The sequence below is a fragment of the Wickerhamomyces anomalus genome (genome assembly GCF_001661255.1).
Source record: "Wickerhamomyces anomalus NRRL Y-366-8 unplaced genomic scaffold WICANscaffold_1, whole genome shotgun sequence".
Classification (NCBI taxonomy): Eukaryota; Fungi; Ascomycota; class Saccharomycetes; order Phaffomycetales; family Wickerhamomycetaceae; genus Hansenula; species Hansenula anomala.
Window position 1 is genome coordinate 1787516 of NW_017567110.1, and position 21316 is coordinate 1808831.

Below are 21316 nucleotides of genomic sequence, written 5' to 3' on the forward strand. Positions count from 1 at the left end.
TGTATCATGCGATTTAAAATGGATTATAACTATTGATCCCATATTCTCTCCAGCTTTGCTTATCAATTCTGCTTTCAACCTTTTTGCAATAACTAGATTCCATCAATTTTATGGTTTCAGTATGGATATCCAAACCATGAAGAATTAAAGATTCAATCTTTAGGACTTTCACAAGGTCCAATAACTTGTATCCAGATACTTCATTAAAAGAAAGGTCAAGTAGCTTCAAATTCTTGAATAATTCTTGTTGTTTCAATGCTGTCACCATTTGCGTCAAAGAATAATCATTAAAATCAGTTGATTGATTAAGGTAAAGTACCTGAAGATTTGGACACCATTTGAAGAAATTCTCAAAATCAAAAAATCCACCATTTACATGAACTCTAAATGGACCTTTTTTGAATATAACATTTTGACAATACCCAATAGATAATTGTTGCAACGATGAACCACAAACTTTGAGGATTTTGCTCAATCCTTGCCATGTTATGGAAGATCCAGTCAAATCCAAGATTCGAAGATTTTGGAATATTCTGCTCAAGTAAAAAGAGTCATAATGCATCAAATGTTCTGAATATCTAATCTCCCTTTCTCTTAATGCAAATTTTTTCAATTCTTTGAACTCCAAAAGATCATGAGATTTGAAAAACGTTGAAAGGTTGAAATTATCATTATTTTCAAACACTAAAGACTGGAGCTTTGGAAGGTTTTGTAAGAAATTGAACTCCCTGCTTGCAGTATTCAAAGTTTGAAAGTCGTAACCAACAATAGTTAAAGATTTCAAATTTGGGAACGATTGTACTTGGTTTAAAAAATGGTCAAAAAATGGGATCGATGGATATTTGCTCTTTATATCTCCCACTAATGTAAGCTTTTTTAAATTTGGGAATGTATGATCATTAGCTTGGTATCTTCGTAAAGTTGATGGTCTTTTGTTATCGGGTACACGTATGAGTTCAAATGATTCAAGATTGGGTAATAGTTCCAATAACGACTCTTCGGCTGTTGGAACCAAAACACAAGACAATTTGAGATGTTTCAAAGTTTCAAGTTTCCTCAATGCAACACTATTTCTCTTTAAACAATCAACGAGCTGTTCTGTTGTGACGTCCAAAAAACTGAAATCCACGTCACCTGTGAAACAAATGGAGCTCTTATTCAAAATGAAATTCAATATTTGTCTTTCATCTGTTCTTCGAATTGAATGCAAACGAAAGTGATCTAAAGCTTTGATATGTGAGCTCCTTCTTGACTTCAATAATAGTGAAAAACATGACTGAACTTGTTTCAATGATGCGAATCTGGATATTGAAATGTTATTGAATAAAGCTGGTATTCTTGACAAAGTATGATTCCACTCAGGTGACACCAGAAGACAATTCAACACGTCTTTCAAAGGTAAATGGGAAAATATATGGGTGATGATTTCAATAGGTAGCCATAACAGTAAGTCAAATGATCTTGATAATTGACTTGAACCTTTCGGATTTAAAGAAGATGATGTCTTTGCTCTCTTTCGTTCTTGAGAACTGCCAGAAACTGATCTCACAAGGCTCTCAGAGGCTCTTTTGATGTCGGGGTACCTCTCTGATTCTTTCACCTGTGCCTTTTGTTCGTTCAATTTTGATGTAAGTTGTTGCTTTTGAGCCTTTAAATGCTGTAATAGGTTTGGATTCACTTTTATTCCATATTTTGTGACACCATACTCTATTCGTTTGACACCTTTGGAGAAAACCTCATAAGCCTTCGTTTCCTTTTTCATGAATAGCATCAACTTCCCCATCCTTATATAGCCTTTAGCATTGAAAGGTTCTATCGAGACAGCTCTTTGAGAATCCTGAACAGCTTGTTGGTAGTTTTGAAGTTTCTCATAAGCAGCAGCTCTATTATCAAGTAGAGTTAAGAGTTTTGGATGATTAACATTTTCACCTTGCTTCAAATAAGCGGGTCTTTCTGTTAGACCGTACGATTTCCTCAGCTTTAAAATGGTCTTCTGACTTAGAGACTCCACTAGCTCGATCGCTTTGGAATATATTTTGACACATTCATCATATTTTTGTAGTTTGAACTGCTTATTTCCAACCTCTAAAGCAGTAGCAACAACATCCTCTGATGACATTATATCATTGAGTGTGATAAGAGCTTCGAATTCACGAACAAGTTCCAAAAAGCGAATGCAAACAATAACTTTGCAAGGTTACGCGAAATCATGATGATCCATTATTTTCGTGATGGAGTCCCCTTACCATTTCTCTTCCTACATCAATACTGATGAGGTTGGTGTCAAGTTCATTAGAGATTGAAAAGTTGACAGCCGATAATTGTATCAAATAGTTCTTCAAATCAAGACTATTTGGAAGTTGTTCATTGTCTGTTCACACCTTAAAAAGAATTAAAATAGTTGACAACCTTGTAAAGTCACGTGCACGGTTCTGAAAAGTACGCTAGACAAAAAAAACAGAAGCGTAACATTTCAGCTCTGCCTCGAATTTACTATGAGGCTTGAGTTTTCAACCTTTCACATCCATTGACATTCCTTTTCAAGTTTTCGCATCACATAGAGGTGTTACGCTTCAATCAAACTGGACAAAAGTCTATCAAAGTTGTGTTAGAGACCTTTTACACAGGGAAGCGCGGACAAAACATTGATGCCAACTAAAGAACCGAGACCATCATCATTCATCAGAAAGAAGCTGGTAATTTACAGTCATATCGTTCTTTTACCGTGATTCCAAGGTCCTTAGCTTCATCAATGAATGGCAACTCGCTATCGGAAGGATCAAACCTACCTTTAAGCAGGTATAGAAACAAATCAAGCTTATTATTGACACTTGTGTCGTCATTTGGCCTTTTGGTATTTGTTGCAATAGGTATACTGTCAACTCAAGATCACATAGGAGCTGACTCACCACAATGCCGGCCAATATATATGTATCCGTCTTATGCTAGGGTGACAGGGTTTGATTCTTCACATACAAAATTTGCTTCTAAATACAATTTGTTTCTTTACCGAGAACAAGGAAAAGACAAAGTTCCTACAGAGAATGAAGAGAATATACTGGATGGTATACCTGTTTTATTCATACCAGGAAATGCAGGAAGTTACAAACAAGTTAGATCAATAGCTGCTGAGGCATCTAATATTTTTCATGATCATAAACATGAAGAACAGTTTAAAGGTCGTAATTTGGATTTTTTCTCTGCTCACTTCAATGAAGATTTTACAGCTTTCCATGGAAGAACAATGCTTGATCAAGCAGAATATTTGAATGATGCTATCCGTTTTATCTTGTCCCTTTATTCAAATTCTTCAAATCCTCCAGAGTCGGTGTTGCTACTTGGGCATTCAATGGGAGGTGTTGTTAGTAGAGTGATGTTAACTCTTCCAAATTACGTTGAGAATTCAGTGAATACAATTATATCACTTGCATCTCCACATGCTGCTGCTCCTGCTACATTTGATGGTGACATTATGAGGGTATATGGTGCTACCGATAAATTTTGGAGAGCTGGATTCTATGGTGATGAATCTAGTATTTCATCCAGAAGATTGAAAAATGTTACATTGATCTCCATAACAGGTGGTCTTTTAGATACTACGTTGCCAGCTGATTACACGATAATGAATGGGTTAGTTCCTGATACTAATGGGTTTACAATGTATACCACAGGGATTCCTGGTGTATGGACACCTATAGACCACCTTGCAATTGTTTGGTGTGATCAATTAAGAAAAGCAGTGGCATCCACAATGTTGAGTATTGTTGATCCCTCTTCCTCCTCAAGAACTTATCCTTTGGCCAAAAGAATGGAGTTGTTTCGTCGTGGTTTACTATCGGGCTTTGAGGATTATGCTGCTCAAGATTTTGCAATAGCATCAAACTCAACAGAAGTAATTGTCAAATTGGATAAGAAAGATGTTGTCACCTCTACTGGCTATAGAACAATGCTATCATCGCAAAAAACATCTATCATTGACCTCACCAACATCGATCCCAATTCTGTATTTTATTTTTTGAGTTCCTTAAAACCATCTCAAACAATAAAAGACAACTCCAAACCTTATTTGATGTTTTGTGAAGATAATCTTGGATTACCTAGCAGGAAACAGACTATTGATCTCTCATTAGGTGCTTCAAAAGATGATACTTTGGAATATGAATGTGTAAATATTGGAAGTGATGTATATCCAGTCCCAAAATCAACCAAGGATATAAGTGAGGCTAGCCGTTCATCATTCGGGGGTGATCAATCACCATTTTATGCTGCACAGATAAAGTCTGACTTGTTCAAGAAATATAAATACATATTATATGCTGGACCATCAGATGCTGACTCCTCCTTCTTTGCTACTTGGTCTATTGACAGATTTGAGAGACAATCAACACAAGTTAACAATAGCATATTGTCATTGTTGCTTGGAGCCACGGTTGAGCTTCCAGAGTCCTACTCTCTTGTTCAAAACATTCAGTTCAATTCCATCATTAGCAGTTTGTTGAGTTATAAAGTTAAGTTTGATTTTGAAAAGATAGAGGATATGCCGTTTGAACCTTTTGCAAGGCAATGGGTTGAAGATCCATTTGAAACAAAATGGCAGTTGGGCTTACAAGAGAATAAAAAGATCTCATTCCATGGTATTGCCCCTTATACACCATTCAAGTCAGCTTCCAATCCCCTTCATTTTCAAATTTGGGCACCATTCTCTGAGTGCCCTCCAATGGTATTCATTAAAATTGATATAATTGAAAGTTTGAAGCTATGGGTTCTAAGATATAGACTAGCAGTTGTCTCTTTACCTGTCTCCATCATTGTTGTTACCTTGATTCTTCAATTTTTAAGCTTTTCCAAAACTGGCTACTTCCCTAGCTTTCAAGAAGGCTTGATTAGCTTTTCCAGGTTGATGGTACCGATCTGTTTGTTTGTTTCAGTTTTATCTCCTCTGGCATGCAACCCAGGAATTCAGAAGTTGCTGTACTATGTTGATCTAATTGCTGTTACAAGACCTGGTGAATTGAAAGATGTACATGTCAATCCCTATTTTTTGGGTATACAAGAGAAGCAGCTCTGGATTCTTGGTCCAATCTTCATGTCAGTTGCCTTGTCCCTTGTTTTCACGATTAACTTCATTCTTCAGCTCATTTCTATTGTGATTTTACAATTTTACACTGTTTTAAAGTCAACTTTCAACTTATTCGCTGGTTTAAAATCAAAAGAGACTAAAGTGGCTCTTGGGAAGACAACCAATGGTGAAATCACTGAAAAACGCCGTCTTGCTGGTACCATTTTGCTACTAGGGTTTGTAATGTTTTATATCCCTTTCCAGTTTGCTTATGTTGTTTGTTGCATTGTTCAAGGTATCGTGTGTTTGAAAGCAGTTATTAGATCTTCAACTCCAATCAAAGAGAAGGAGGTTTCTACTAGAGATTTAAATTTCCTAAATTTCAACAAGTCCTTATTTGTTTTAATGTTGTGGATCGTTCCAGTTAATGTTCCAGTTCTAGTTGTGTTTTTCCATAATATGGCTGTCAGATGGGAAACACCGTTCTCATCACATCATAATATTTTGGCTATTTTGCCCATCATTTTAACTGTCGGTAAAAATGTACAGGGTTTTATGCTTCCACAACCTCAATTTCCATTACAAAAGAAAGTCACTGTTTTTTTACTATCCTATTTTGCATTTTTTTCGTTGGTTTACGGTGTTAGACATTTGTATTGGTTGCATTATTTATTCAATTTCTTTTGTGCTTGGATTTTTATCCTGTTTTATGAAGGTTTACAAAAACCCCTTCAATAAGTTAGTTTCAATAGTAATATGTTATGAGTTTGTTTAAAGTTGTCTCAATATGACTCCTACAGGATGTTTTTCAATTAACCACAACGTTAAAATTACCCCCAATTAAATAATTACTATACACTGAAAAAAAGTCCGATTCAAATTATACATATAATATTTGTACTGTAGCAAAACAAAAAAAATTAAACTAAGAAATTGTCCTATGGTCTCGAGCTATTATTTATTTGATGTGTTGTCTTTGCGATGAATTCATCATCACCTTCATGGTCATCAGCAAACCAATATCTTTTAGCTTCTTCTTCAGCAGCAGTTGAAGGTGTAAATAACTCTTTATCTTCAAAATCTTCTCCTTCTCTTTCATTAACAGAAGGTGAGTAAATTTCATATGGATACTTTCTGAAACGATGAGATTTTGATGATTCACCATCACCTTTCAAGGTTGAACCACGTTCTGACTGATGAATGGATCCTTTGATTGTTGATGGTGTATAAACATGATAACCTGAAGATGTTGGAGTTGGTGCATTGTTGGCACTAGCGGCCCACATTGAAGACAATGGCAATGATAAAGTGACCAACAAAACAGAAACAGCAGGTAATGAAACGGCTTTGAATGATGGTAGGGCATAACTTAAAATAGTTAATATAGATGGGATAATCATTGTTTGAGTTGACATAATTAACAAGATGTGGAAACTATCAAATTGTTTCAAGCCCAAGTATCTTCTTGATCTGATGGCCATAACTAGCTTACTAACAAGTACCAAGGACATAAAATTGACTGAACTAGCAAAAAGAATAGTTTGAGCATTGAAGGCATAAACTGAGTGATGATTGTTGAAAAGATCAATGATTGATTTGATACAGTTGTAAAAATATAATCCAGTTGTGGCTAAAGCAACTAGTAGTGATAATCCAATCAATGGATAGCCAACCATTTTACCATCTGGGTGGTTGAAGATCGTTCTTACTTGAAATACCATTGAAGCTTCAATAGAAGCAGTCAATAGAACTTGTAAAACATTTGTAACAGCATAAACATTCAAAGCCTGTTGCTTAATCAAAAATTCTGAGAATCCTGTGAAAATATAAGCAAGACTAGAATATCCACCTAATAAATAATTCAAATAAAGCCCTGAATGAAGCACTAAAAACAATAATGAAAGTTGATTAAGAATGAAAACTGGAGTTTTTCTATTATTTGAAGTTAACCACAAGGCAATCATAGCTAACCCACCAGCACCAATTCTCGCACCGAAAATCATTGCATCTCTTAGTATGGTGTGAACATAACTATCCATATCAGCAAAAGTTGTTGATATTGGACCTTCAACAGAGGTAAAATTGAGAAGTTGATAAGCTGGATTGAAGTCAGCAGGGAGATCTAAACTCATGATGTATATGTAGTAAAATTGGATAAACAACGAATGGATTTGAAGTAACGTAAGGCTATTTGAAAACAGATCACAATCAATATAGGTTCTTTCTTCTTTTTATATAAATCATGAACAATAAAAAAAACTTGAAACCAAACGTACAAATAGCCTCATTTGAATAAAACAATCAAACTGAATACACTTTTTCCATCATTTTGTGTTTTTTTTTTTGACAGAAGCGTTAAATTGGATGCATAGATCCTGATCAATAATTACCGTATTTGTTCAAGACAATAGGTGAAAAATGTGTGAAAGGTTTAGCATCAGATTTGTTTTGAGATTGCCTCAAAAAGACGGGTCCAGATACACCAGTTGAGCTTTGAATTGCAATTGAACATCACCAACCTGTTGAAACCTGATCATGTGTTTAGTTAACTCAAGATATAATAAGCTTTGAAATTGATGAAGTAGGTGGCCGTTAATTGACTTGCACAAATAAGCGCTTGAAGAACCAAGGTCGAGGTCTTGTAAATAAAACCCAACATCCAGCTTCAATATGAGCATTAATAAATTTCAAATAGTTATGGAACCATAATCATCACACGTCACTACCAAGCGTTGTTTATTATTCATTTGGCTTCAATCGAAGTAGCTGCGCTTTACCCGCGAAATTGGATTTTTACCCGACCCTTCAAACATGTGTGGCTTAACCAATTTCTTTAAACCGTTGTCTTGGAGATTCTTAGCGCCATGATGAGCTGAACTTCACGGTATGTAATTAGAAACAGGGAAATGTTGATGGAATCTGGATGGGTTGCAGTATCAAAGCTATCGATAGGAATTATGATCAAGCTAACTCATGACGTGGTTTATTCGATTGGTGGGCAAGAAAAGCTATCCACAATACAGCTTATTGATTGATGTAAAGAAAAAATATTAATCATTAAGTAGATAAAAAACTTTTAAAACCAAATTAAACAACATCATATAAAGACTTATGACAATTTTGTACACTAGAGTCTCTTCTCTCTGTGTGCGGAACCCATAAAACTCACACCATTATTAAAAAATAAGTTAAAACCAAACATAAAATACAGTGATATAATGGCACTATCAATCAATACCAATATTATAATAGAAGATGAAAAACGAATGCAAGAACTGCACAGAATTGAAATATACTAACCAGACACTTTTACCCACTCATAACTACCAAACAGCAAGACAACATATTAATCATAACAAGCTTCCTCTTCAATTTCAAACTGTCTTATTCGCACTATAGCATCAAAACTAACAGACTTGTTGTACTTCTTCCCAGAGTTACTTGACGCAGTTCTTTTCTTTGTAACAACACTTGAAGGTGCTTCAAATTCCAAAAATCCCAGACTTGTGGCTCTTTTATTTTTGAGTATTGGCTTAGCATAAGAGCATTGATGACCAATGTTGTCCAAGTAATGTTCATCCACAAATATATCTTCATTCTTTCCACCCAACCCATGTTCGTGTTCATCATCTAAGCTAGCCGCTGTGCTAGCACTTGTCATACTGCTAAAGCTACTGGTTCTGCTAGGCACTAAGCCTGTTCTATCAAAACCATAAGCCGTAGAGGAAGATGTTGGAGGTTCTATTTGAAATACTTGATGGCTTAAACTTGATGAACTTCCAGCCAATGGGCCATACAACCAAGTTATATCACAATCTTTGTACCAATTAACCATCTCTGGGGGTACTTCTTCTAAATCAAACTTCATCTTTGCCCATTTTCTCCATGATATGTTTTCTAGACGATCTATATCTGTACTTTGAGGGATATTGTAATTGTTTTGAGTATTAGCATTGTGGATAATCTTCCAGCAATTATGAATCTCAATCTCATCAAATTGGTATTGGAAATAATCAATAGCAAATTCTGTTATTAGGTGATCATTAGAACTGCTTAAATGACTAAACTTCTTTGTAACGACGTTGTATTGGTCGTCGAATGAGTACCTCATAGCTTGTGTAGCTTCTTGTTGATAGGGTTTAGATTTGAAGGAGGAGGAGGAGAAGAAGAAAAGAAGATTGAGATGTGTTTAAGCAAGTGAAGGAATTGGCAAGATATTTATAGTGGAAGGCATGGCCATAAATAAGTCTTGATCATGAAGAGCATTTATCCCAAGATGATTAATGCTTGAAAATCGGATTTTTACACAGACCCATCGAATCAGAATTTAAATTGGCTTTGACCCATCCTGCAGTGTTCCGGGGCAGAAATTCATGATGAAAAAACTCAGTGATTCATTTTATACGACACATTCTGGGCCACGATAAGGTGGGACGGTGCCTGGTGTCTTTGCACACTTGAAATTCACTGGATCTTGCCTGGAACTGCGCTACAAAAAGCGTGGAGAGTACGTGTAGTTCAGCTCTTCAACACATAATCTAGGTCCTCTCGTGTCCCTTTTAATCCGACCTCCTTTATCTTGAGATGTTCATTAGCAAATAATTCAAGCGTGATAATCATTGGAGCTAGCTGACATCACAATCAACGAAGTCTGTGAAAAAAGTGTTCTAGAAAGAAAGTGGGTATCCTCCACCCAGCGGAGCACTATTAATACCACAGTAGCTTTTTGACAAAAGAATATTATTCAAACAGAACTCCCAAATTCCAAAATACACTCCAATCAATATCACGTCAAGATGAAATGTTTCCCAATTCACCTCTGATGTACTTGCGGTTTTTCAATCAACTAACGTCAACATCAGCTAGCTGAGTGTATATATCTCGCTGGAATAGATGTTGACATTTTGACTGTTGAGTCTTGACTGTTGCCTCCTGTCTCCAATTTTTTTTTCATTTCTTTTTTATACTACGTTTTGAAGTCAGGATTAACTTTGTTGATGACGGACGTATATCACTAGAGCATTTCTTGACTTGAAGAATCGACATCTACATCTCCATCATGAACTTTAACTTTGAAAGTCAGCTTGTCCTTAATAAAATACAAGTTATATATTGGGCGCAGTGCCACTGTAGCTTGACATTGCTATTACATCTACAAAAGGTAGTTGCGATTACACTTTTCCTACTCCATCAACCAAGGTCCTATATCTCGATGAAGCTTAGAAGGTCTTGTAAGCTGAGCTTTGTTTCGATGTTTGCTTGCTTTAAATCGTGTAGATATAGTTACTAGCGAATGTTCCACTTCATAGACTGATGAAGAGAACGCAAGATATACTTTTCAATATCATAAGGGGCTTGGAAAAGGAAAGCTGCTTGAATCTTTTTTCATGATGTATATCCATAATGTACATCCGTCCTCGTTCAACTTTTGAGTGTACGTTGTAAAAGTACTATCATCGAAATTTGCTAGTGTACAGCTTATGGCACTTCTGAAGTATAATGAAGGAGTCGATAACACAAGGTCACCTCAATGAACACCTAGATTTGGGTTGTACAAGTTGAAATATTGTGGTGAACTAGCTGCTGCTGGTCATCCAGTCACAACTGTATGTATAGCTTATGCCAAAATCAAATTAGCTTCAGCTAACTCCAGGTTTTGCGTCTTCACGGTTGTTGTGTACCAGAGTCATGTCAAGACAGTGTATGTATGTACAATAATTTTATCCAGGTGTCACGGTCGACCATGGTCAACGGGAGACTCACCAAGATGATTCAAACGATCTTCGCTAGCTTTCCCCATACTTTGATTGAAAAGATTCAAAATTCACAGAAATATAGATACACAACTCTCAAACATTGTGCAGAGTTGTCCTTTCATGATACATTTTGAGTAGTTAGTTCTATAATTAATTAGGGGCTCAACTAAGTTGTATACCAACCAAAGTGTTGTGTAAGTGAAGACAGCAGCTACGCAATGATCAATCCTCCCCTTCTCCCCTTGATGCTTTATTTTTGACTCAAAATCTTTCGGAAAAACTGATGGCCGGGATATAAAGATTCCTTCGCCGTTTTCCACCGGCAGAAAGATCGACGTAAAACAGTTTCGCGAAATGCTGAGTCAGCGTGTGTCACATGACTTTTGAAGATTGCCCTACCCTGTGACTGTTCTGAGTTTTACACGCAGCAGTTTTTTTTTTCACCAAGCATGATGGAACAACAATAAAATTTTTCAAAATTTTTCACTTCTTGATCAACTACTTCACACTTCTATCAACTAGAATATACTAACTTAATTCAATAGTCAATCATGTCTCATAGAAAATACGAAGCACCACGTCACGGTTCCTTAGGTTTCTTACCAAGAAAGAGATCAGCCTCCATCAGAGGTAGAGTTAAATCATTCCCAAGAGATGACAAAACTAAACCAGTTCATTTAACTGCTTTCTTAGGTTACAAAGCTGGTATGTCAACCATTGTTCGTGATTTAGACCGTCCAGGTTCTAAAATGCACAAACGTGAAATTGTTGAAGCTGTCACTGTTGTTGATACTCCACCAGTTGTTGTCGTTGGTGTTGTTGGTTACGTTGAAACCCCAAGAGGTTTAAGATCATTAACCACCGTTTGGGCTGAACATTTATCTGATGAAGTTAAACGTCGTTTCTACAAAAACTGGTACAAATCCAAAAAGAAGGCTTTCACCAAATACGCTGCTAAATACGCTAACCAAAATGGTGAACAAGTTGAACGTGAATTGGCTAGAATTAAAAAATACGCTACTGTTGTTAGAGTTTTAGTTCACACTCAAGTTAAAAAAACTCCATTAGTTCAAAAGAAAGCTCACTTAGCTGAAATTCAAGTTAATGGTGGTTCAATTTCTGATAAAGTTGACTGGGCTAGAGAACACTTTGAAAAAACCGTTGCTGTTGATTCAGTTGTTGAACAAAATGAAAACATTGATGTTATCGCTGTTACCAAAGGTCATGGTTTCGAAGGTGTTACCCACAGATGGGGTACCAAAAAATTACCACGTAAAACTCATAGAGGTTTACGTAAAGTTGCTTGTATTGGTGCTTGGCATCCGGCTCATGTCCAATGGACTGTTGCTCGTGCTGGTCAAAATGGTTACCATTCAAGAACTTCTATCAACCACAAAGTTTACAGAGTTGGTAAAGGTGATGATGAAGCCAATGCTGCTACTGAATTTGACCGTACCAAAAAAACTATTACTCCATTAGGTGGTTTCGTTAGATATGGTGAAGTTAAAAACGATTTCGTCATCTTGAAAGGTTCTATCCCAGGTATCAGAAAGAGAGTCGTTACTTTAAGAAAATCATTATACACTGATACTTCAAGAAGAGCTTTAGAACAAGTTACCTTGAAATGGATTGATACTGCTTCTAAATTCGGTAAAGGTAGATTCCAAACCCCAGCTGAAAAACATGCTTTCTTAGGTACTTTAAAGAAAGATTTAGAATAAATTCATAATTCCAAAATCATTTAATTAAGGTATTGAAGGGAAAACCAACTGGATAAGCTGAATAGTTATGTTTGTAAATTTTTTAAATATAATGATTAAATTCTGTTGAAATGGCATAATTTATTGTAGTGTTTGTGACTTGTTTGTTTAAAGTCTATACGACAATATTGTCGATTTACTGGTGGTCCAGGCTCTTCTATTTTTGTATGAGTTACTCATGACGTACAAGATTTTCTTTTGAAACATTATAAAACTGGTGTAGCCTTGAACACTAGTGGTGATTTGTGAATATACCTACATCAAACATATCTAAACCTGAATAAACCTTTACTAGTGTATTATATAATTAACAGAAGAGACTAGCTGACTAACTAATTTTAAGATGGCGCACCTTAATATAACTTTATGAATTTACCAGAAACCAACAAAAGTCATTAATAGGTACTAAAATCCATATTAATTCAATAAAGCGAATATTATCTAACCATCAAACAGCAGAAACCAGTTGACAAAAATCATCAACGGTTATAGAACTAAAACCAAATTGAAAAGCACCAAAGAAAAACCGAACAAAACCAAAAACATTACCAAAAATCAATAAAAAACAAAACCAGTTGTTAAAAGAATTGAAGGACAAAAAACCAAATATATTTCTTATCACACACTGCGACGAATCATTTTAATCAAAGCATTTCTCGCATCATAATTCATACTTTCATCTTCAATTTCATTCTCATCATCCATTAAACTTGAATTATCTGAATTTGGTAAGTTTTCCAAACCAATGGTCTGATTAAATTCACTTAGTAACGGATCTGAAGTCATTTTCAATGGCTCAATAAACATTTCATTGTAGTCTTGAGAGGAATTTTCATCCAAAACACCAGAAATAGAAGGTTGTGATTTATGCGCATGTATGTTTGATAATGAACTAGATCTCCCTAAATTGTATGGGTTCTGGCTAATGTTCATCAGTGATTCATGTCTTGTAAACGTTGGTCTTGCTGAAGCTTGAGGAATTGATTTTGAAACTGTTTTAACTTTGATAACTTGAGCTTGCCCTCTTTCATCTATAGAGAAACTCAATTGAAATTCACCTTTAGTTGGACTAGGAGAGTTATTTTCTTGTGGCTTCAAATTTGGTGAATTGAATGGATTTTTTGGTATTTCATCAATCTTTGGTAAATGAGCACCGTCATTTTTGTTTGATTGCCTTTTCAAGTCTGGTAACTCAATTGGTTTCATTTGAAACTTGATTGGGCTTGAAGTCAAAGGATTTGGAGATGACTGATTAGCATAATAACCATGGTATAAAGGTGAAGATTGGATAATTGAAGAAAAACAAGAAGAGGCCAACGAGTTTGGAGTTGCTGGGGATGAAGATAACATAGTGGTTTGTGTTCTTGAATTCAGTTTAGTTCCTTTTCTTTCATTGGTTTTGTTATCAGTTTGAGACTTTTTTTTATTGTTGAAACCATGCGAGTTAGGCATTGGTGATGATAATAATAAGCTTGGGTTGACTGAAGTCTTCACAGCTTTGGATGAACCACCAGTCAATGAATGGATACCTTCTTGAGCACTCAGCGAAATCTTTGTTGGTGTTACAAAGTTATCCATCGTAAAATCATTGTCCTTTTTGGTCTTGTTTGCAGCTAATGTCATTGAGTATATAGCATCAGTGGATGAAGAGCTTGAGCGCTTAGCTTTCTTACTCACTGGTTTTTCTTGATCATTATTATCCAGCTTCATCAGCAAACCACCTTTTGGTGATGGATTCACAATCCTTTGGATTGGTGAGCTTTGACTTTCTCTCCTTTTGCCTCTAAGTGGTGAAATTCTCATTAGAGGGGCGCTTGCTTTTGGTGTACCTTGTTTAACAACAGCGGCTGATAAATGAGCAGCAGGACTTGGTTGGCCATCGGATGCTGAAGGGCATTTTGGTGGTCTTCCACGACGACGTTTTTGAGGTGGTGTTGTAGTTGAAATCACAACGCTTCTAATGGGTTTTTCATCTAGTTTCATTGGTGAGCTCACATTGGCATGTCCATCAAACTGTGTTGAAGAACTGAAATACTCCATACTATTGCAAGACGATGTTAGTTGATGTTTTGAATAACTCTTTCAATTAAACTTACTTCATATTGAATCCTTGTGAATCTGTGAAAAGCAGTGACATGGAGAAGTAAACTGATATCTCTGGTGTCCAAGATCTGTGTTGTTGTTGACCTCAAAAATGTAGTACTCAAGTCAAGCAAGTGGACAAATGAATGGGGTTAATGAAAGACTTTGAAGATGAAGTTTATATTCTTGTATGAATGTTCAATAAGGATAATGAGCCAGAAAGAAAACAGGTAAACAGGGAGTAATTTTTCAAAACACTTAAAAGTAAAAATTTGACGTCTGGATTCTGAAAGTTTGATCACCTGTATATAATTTGATCCACTTGGGAATATTCTTCACCAGAATTAGAAAATTGAATGCATTGACAAATTTTTAGACTCAACAAGGAAAGAAAAAAAATTCGACGTGTCGCGAGAGTTTTGTGAATTTTGATTATGATAAGGCCACACACCTTCCTGTTATGGCAAATTAACGCGTTACGCGTTGAAATTTGGCCAGAAATCTATGAAACTCAAAATACACAGCTACACTAACAAATTACAATGCACAGATTGAATTCATCAAGTGTTGTTCCATATAGGTTCCAAGTTCTAATTGGACATATAACTCAAAAAAGTGGAATTAGCTCATCGCACGTGCCCCTGCACGTGACTCTAGCAAAATACCACGAAACACATTTTTGAGCTGAAAGATATTAATAGGATATTTTGACCCAGCAAATAAGTGTCTTAAATGTAGTTCTAGGTAGGCTCCTTGGCTTAGAAAAACTTTTATGTTGCAATTTCTTTTTTTTTTTTTTTTTAATTGTATATTCTGATGTGTATTTATAAAGATGAAGTCCTAATGGTTTGTTAATTAGTTGATTCTAATTAGGTGACTGAACCACTGATAAATAATATAATATATAATTTTTTTGCCGGATTTTTCACAGCTAATTAATTTGCAGCTAAGTAATTATAAGTTTCTAATTTTATAAAAACCAAATTCAATATGATCACAAAATTAGATCAATAGCGCGGTTTCTCAGTTGGCTGAGAAGGATATTATAAGGAAGCCTGAATTCCAACATAGCGAGAAGCCTACAATCCAAGCGGTTCGTGCGTAATTGCATTCCTCATCCAAGTTCATCAAATGCATGATCATGAAACTAAAAAAAAAAAAAAAAAAAAAGAAGCAAACTTTTGAAAAACGTACAGCAGATTAAGACCTGCTAGCCTACAATAATACATATCTAGCCCTTCCCATTCAACTGCTCATTATTTTAGCTTAATTTTATGCTTTGTATTACTAGAAATATTCAGTTTTGAAATTTCTCAAAATTTACCCGACTCCGGATTTTGGCGGAAGAACGAACACCAGACTCTTCACTTGGACATTTTCGATTTAGAACAGCTCGTAATATAAAAGATCACCTTGCTAACTTTTAGATTCTGGCAGTAATAACTTGATGCATGACTACAGGTGTGACAGAGAATTAAATAACCGACTGAGACTGCTTTAATCAAGACAAGGCCGACATACGTCGAGCCATATTAACCTAATTACTAGTAACGCTCGCCGGCCTCCTAGAGCGAATATTGTTAATTATGTTGAAGTAGATGGTATTTGAGATACTGAATTATCGGATATTGTCGGTGATTACATAATCAACATAGAAGGATCTGGAAACCATGAAGTTGAAGATTGGGTACACGTTAGAATGTCATAGAAAGGTTTAGAACGTGGAATGATAGTCAAAGATGGCTATGTTTGCTGTATGAAAAGATTATAAATAAAGGGCATTCTACCCATGTTGAATCGTGTATAGTTTTGTATAATCTGGGAGAGACAGAGTTATAGTGAGTATGACTAATAGATTAAGAGACTAGTTATAGACTTTGTGATACTTTAAGGTCTGTTATCATTACTGTTGAATATAGGTCTTGTTATACAATGGTTTATGTACTCTTCAAGTTTCCCTGTGCTTAACAAGTCAGTGTTTGATCTTCTGATTTCTACACCCTTGTTATTTTAATATGTCAACTAATTACAGATCCTAGGACGTCACGTCAGCAGCACGTGCAAAACATAGTATACGTCTGTAATAATAACTTTAGAAGTAAGGACGTTACGACAGTATATTTGATCACGTAAATTTACTAGCTTCGACATTAAACGACCTGCGAGTTGCACGACTAGCGATACATGAACAAATGTTGATATTTCGAGTAACATTTGTTGTTGATCGACTGTGTGTCGTCCAAGCACCTTTGGTTGTATAGCCAAACTAAATATTTTACCAGAACAGAAATTAGAATCCGTCCGACAATATCATGGTGTAACATTCACCCCATTTTTGCTTAAAATTGGTATATTACAGCAGATACATAATTTCCTGACCCGTACATGTGTATGAGTATGAAGACTTTCAAAATTTCCAAAAAGCAATGTATCAAAAAACAATAAATTAAATCAGCAGGGTCAAACTAGCCCATATTGTACAGTATATCGACTTGTTATAAACGCCAGAATTGTTATCTTGAAATTGATTACAATCATTTAAAGCCCCCTATGCTGACCAGCTATATTTGACCACCACAAATGGTGACAATAGATGAGCATATCCTATCTCAAGTAACTCTGGTATCTGGAAAACAAGCCGAAAAAGAAAATACTTCTAGATTGTCTAAAGCAAAAAAAACCCATCATTACTAAAACCACCATCAGTCCTTTGACTGACATCAACAACATCGGAATCAACCATACCACAACTTTGTGGAGTAGCATCTATAGGAATCTCTCGACCATCCAAAACCAGCTTAATTGAATCAAGAGGGATCTTAGCATTCTCCGCAAAGATTTCAGCAACTCTTCGTAACTTAGTGTTTGATTTTAATGCAAAGTAAAGACGGTTATCTAATCCTGCAAAAGCGACTTTAACCTTGTTTTCAATATTGGAATTGACACCACTGCTATCTGAATCATTTGCTTCTTGAACACTGACGTCGTGACCGTTAACCTTGGACATGTTTTTATTGTAATGAGATTTGGACTTTTGATTGGGAGATGACGTGGTAGGTAAATGTGGATGTTTGAAGGATGAAAATGATGTGAGGGATGTTATGATATGATAGGGGATGTTGTGACCTAATAATCAAATGTAGTACATGAAACCTGAGAACAATAACGATAAGTGTAAATAAAACAAACAAACAAACAAACAAAAGGGTTAGCCGTGTTTTTTTTTTCGAGGAAAACCTCTACTTAAATATAAATTTTTGAAAAATCCGTGTCCCTATCAGTAGTTGTGCCAATTCTGCTGACTAAGCTTTACTAGACTATACCTAATTTCACAACAAGGTGCTAAAATTCTATTTTAAAGGCGTAATTCTTCAACTTTTCATATTTTTTTGGCTAGAAGATTTTTTGAATCATTATTATTGTATATTCGATGGTCGTTTAGTCTCAAAATAACGTCTACGGCCATATAGTAGACTCAGCGTTGCTTGGTCTACACATTCAGCTTGGGAGTACATACCTCATTATGGGCAAGATACATACAGTATTATTGACAAGTATATATCAATGATCATATCAGCGAAATTGAACACTATGGAAGTATGTCTATTTCCACAATTGACCCATTCTCTATTCCAAGAGCTTCCGGAGTGTCACTCTTTCGAACTTTTCTCCCGTTTATCTTAAATTCTAATTTCTCAGGTCTTAAACCATTCTTTGTAGCATAAACACCAAAAGCTTTCTTGAATTTTCTCTTTACCTTTGCTTTGAAATACACATTGCTATATTTTCTTTCCTTATCTTGAAGAACGAATGTAACCTCTTCAGCCTCTGTCCTGATAACTTCGATGGTGTTTGTTGTATCAGGCAATGCTCCGATCATCAACGGGGTATCTTTTGGGTTGACCAATCTATTCATGAACCTGAAAGATAAATCTTTCTGATTATCTGTTGAGATTGCCTTAAATTGTTTGAAAAAGCTCTCAAATGTTTGGTCTTCGTAAATTGAGATATCTAGATCTTTTGATCCTGAAAAATGGAACTTGTAACAAATAGGATCATCAACATCAATAACGGGAATTTGGGTGGATCCATTGTTTGTTATACTTGAAGGTAAATAAGTATCTGGGGATCCTTGAGAAAGTAATGCTGAAGGTGCATCTAGGTGTTCTGTAGCTGTTTGTTGGTTGCCAGGTGGAAGTTCAGTAGTTTCATCAACCTCACTTGTATCAGAAGGTTTACATTGCTGAAATTTTAGAGTCTCCTTTATCTGAGGAGATTGTGCAATTTCTTTGGAGCTATCCTTTGAATGGCTTGTTGATTCCAATAATCTTTGTTCACTTGACGGAATTGTGGAATCAGACACCTTCTCTGTAGCTTGTCTAAAACTTCCAGAACGTGAATAGTTTTGAGCAGCCAGAAGATCATGCCCTGCTGTGCCTTCCATTAAAATATCACCATCAGCATCCTGTTCTTCATTACTATTTTCAATAACCTCAGTTGCAAGTTCTTGTCCCAAAGATTCATCAATCGGTGTTCCCTCGATCACAGATGGTGATTTACTTTCATTAACCTCTGTACTTATTTCTTTGACTTTTAAATCATCAATGATAATGTCTGTGTGTAGTGCGTCGCTCTCTGAGCGATGTTGACTGATTGAGGGACTTTGGATTTTATCCTGATCGTCATTTAATTCTTTGTTGAGTGTTCCGTTCACTTCAGTTTGTTGGTCAACATCAGAGTTAGAAGGGACTGAATTTGCAACATCAACATCCATTATCTCATTAAACTGATCTTTTCCTGCTTCTTTTCCAAACTCAATTAAAATACCATTGTAGATCCCAAGGTCCTGCACCTTTGACTTGTAACAAGCTAAGTTTCCTTCACTTAAAACATCTTTACCAATTTTCCTTATAGCCTCTGAAGAGTCTCCAGTAATGTTTCTGTATTTCGTTGTAATATCTTCAACTGTTTCACTTCCATCTATACCAAGTACCACGATCCATTCAGACTTAAGTGAATAAATAAATACAGCAAGTTTTGATCTCTTTCTAGCTTGGTTCAATTTATAATCAAGTGCTAAAATCAAATCTTGGCTCACTGGGGCTAAAGATTCATAAGAAACGTCAATGACATCTAGATCATGAAGTTCTGAAAGTTGAGGGGTGGTATCTAAGCATAGTGATGAGCCTTTGAAGCTGAACTTGATTTGATCCATGGGCAGTCCAACAGCAGATGAAAAGACTCTTGCGATTTCAGTTAGTCTCACATCACCTTCCATAATAAAAGACAGACTTCTATTCATTCCTCGAAAGATCAGCTTGACGGTATTGATTTTTTTGGTGCATGTTGTTGATGTTTCTGAAAAAGTGGAATTTATCATTTTCCTCAGGTAGGCCTGCATTTTTGGAAAGCAAGAGCTAGCAAATCTGAACTATTGTATCAAATAAAGATGTTATCAATAGTTTGGAAGCAAGAGAAGGATACTTTTGAGTTCAGGAGAGAATGATGATTCTTTGAGTACATTGATTTGTTTATGAGATCTATTTTTTTTTCTCTATCGCTCCGGGAAGAAAATGAAAACTGTACTCTACAATCCCAAACTCCACCAGTTTAGCTCAAAATCTTGATGGAACCCTTACGAAGCCTCTACGCTGAGAGTGACACAGAGCTAACATAGCACAAACTCTGATCTATGAGAATTGAACGATAAAAGATTGATAGAGGTCAATTGATAGAGGCCAGTTTAACAGTTTTCAGTGATTAACCAAAAATTCAACGGAGCATCTACAGTAATCTTGGAAATCATCTATGCTACCTATTATTCATTATGTCAATCATAAGTGTTTATGTTAGTTGCTAGTCAATAAAATATCCTGAAGCAGACTGAGCGAAATATTTCAGTTCACCATTTTTCTTCTGGGTTTTTTTTGAACTCTTCATATGCTTCAAGATTGAACAACGAGATCTCAGTTTCATTGTCTAAAAGAGTATGTTAGTACATTATTCTGTCAAAATTCGAGAAAGTGAACACTCACCAACTCCCAACTCATGTAGAGGTTTGTTGCTTTCAAGGTCTAGGAACCAATCTTCATCATGTTCAAAATTGATAACCAAGTTCATTGTTTTTGATCCATGAGCATGGGTATATATCTTTAAAGAATCGTATTTGACGGTTCTGTATGGTCTTAGCCCTCCTTCTGTGCTTATTATCTTCTGCATATCATTTAGCAAATCTTTTGGAGTTTTAACTGATATATCATAGTCTTTCAAGATGTAATTTTTGACATTTCTATATGGAAAGGACTTTATTATTCTAATAGTCAAAATAGACTGGCTTAATGGTCTCACAGTTGAGGTCAGAGGTTCATAATCCGCCATGGTGAAGCTAATAACGATCTCACAAAGTCGATGAGGAAAATTGAGTACACTTGACACAATGTCTTGTGATAAAAGAAAATTTTCTGGAGTTAGTCTAATTTTTCTTCATGAAAAAATCCGGCTATCAAGCCTGAATTTTAAAATCTTAAAAACAGTAGTACAACGCAGGAAACTCATTAAAATGTCACAAAAACCACATCAGATATAAAGCAGCATCCTTAAAGGCCTAAAAGACGCTCTAAAACGCAAAAAATTGACAAAATTTTTTTTTTTTTTTTTAA

The 21316-nt window shown here is 35.6% G+C and overlaps 9 protein-coding genes across 9 annotated transcripts; 2 read left to right on the forward strand and 7 right to left on the reverse strand.

Moving 5' to 3' along the window:
- Positions 1 to 13: 13 nt before the first annotated feature.
- DIA2 (DNA-binding SCF ubiquitin ligase subunit DIA2) lies at positions 14 to 2119 on the reverse strand (the record flags this gene model as incomplete). The annotated part of the gene is made up of 1 exon (XM_019182984.1): positions 14 to 2119. One exon carries the CDS (start codon positions 2117 to 2119, stop codon positions 14 to 16), a length of 2106 nt encoding a protein of 701 aa, XP_019041547.1.
- A 714-nt stretch (positions 2120 to 2833) lies between these two features.
- On the forward strand, positions 2834 to 5761 carry BST1 (Bst1p; the record flags this gene model as incomplete). Its single annotated transcript, XM_019180628.1, has 2 exons — positions 2834 to 5374; positions 5411 to 5761. Coding segments are annotated over 2 exons (2892 nt in total), but the record flags the coding sequence as incomplete, so codon positions are not given.
- A 542-nt stretch (positions 5762 to 6303) lies between these two features.
- Positions 6304 to 7194, reverse strand: STE2 (alpha-factor pheromone receptor STE2; the record flags this gene model as incomplete). The annotated part of the gene is made up of 1 exon (XM_019180767.1): positions 6304 to 7194. A coding segment is annotated over one exon (891 nt), but the record flags the coding sequence as incomplete, so codon positions are not given.
- A 1211-nt stretch (positions 7195 to 8405) lies between these two features.
- On the reverse strand, positions 8406 to 9170 carry WICANDRAFT_60404 (uncharacterized protein; the record flags this gene model as incomplete). The annotated part of the gene is made up of 1 exon (XM_019182985.1): positions 8406 to 9170. The coding sequence occupies one exon, from the start codon at positions 9168 to 9170 to the stop codon at positions 8406 to 8408; it is 765 nt and encodes a 254-aa protein (XP_019041550.1).
- A 1889-nt stretch (positions 9171 to 11059) lies between these two features.
- RPL3 (60S ribosomal protein uL3) lies at positions 11060 to 12536 on the forward strand (the record flags this gene model as incomplete). Its single annotated transcript, XM_019182640.1, has 1 exon — positions 11060 to 12536. Exon 1 carries the CDS (start codon positions 11367 to 11369, stop codon positions 12534 to 12536), a length of 1170 nt encoding a protein of 389 aa, XP_019041551.1. The 5' UTR covers positions 11060 to 11366.
- Positions 12537 to 13020: 484 nt separating this feature from the next.
- MSA1 (Msa1p) lies at positions 13021 to 14616 on the reverse strand (the record flags this gene model as incomplete). The annotated part of the gene is made up of 1 exon (XM_019186126.1): positions 13021 to 14616. A coding segment is annotated over one exon (1423 nt), but the record flags the coding sequence as incomplete, so codon positions are not given.
- A 2232-nt stretch (positions 14617 to 16848) lies between these two features.
- Positions 16849 to 17935, reverse strand: WICANDRAFT_87742 (sumo domain-containing protein). The gene has a single exon (XM_019186127.1). It carries the CDS (start codon positions 17662 to 17664, stop codon positions 17323 to 17325), a length of 342 nt encoding a protein of 113 aa, XP_019041553.1. The 5' UTR covers positions 17665 to 17935; the 3' UTR covers positions 16849 to 17322.
- Positions 17936 to 18246: 311 nt separating this feature from the next.
- WICANDRAFT_82399 (sumo domain-containing protein) lies at positions 18247 to 20058 on the reverse strand (the record flags this gene model as incomplete). Its single annotated transcript, XM_019185372.1, has 1 exon — positions 18247 to 20058. The coding sequence occupies one exon, from the start codon at positions 20056 to 20058 to the stop codon at positions 18247 to 18249; it is 1812 nt and encodes a 603-aa protein (XP_019041554.1).
- Positions 20059 to 20559: 501 nt separating this feature from the next.
- On the reverse strand, positions 20560 to 21035 carry AIM29 (Aim29p; the record flags this gene model as incomplete). The annotated part of the gene is made up of 2 exons (XM_019181235.1): positions 20560 to 20636; positions 20693 to 21035. 2 exons carry the CDS (start codon positions 21033 to 21035, stop codon positions 20560 to 20562), a joined length of 420 nt encoding a protein of 139 aa, XP_019041555.1.
- Positions 21036 to 21316: the final 281 nt, after the last annotated feature.

Bases quoted from the DNA above. Each gene is read 5' to 3' on its own strand.
- WICANDRAFT_87742 (XM_019186127.1), bottom strand. From the start codon at position 17,664: ATGTCCAAGGTTAACGGTCACGACGTCAGTGTTCAAGAAGCAAATGAT.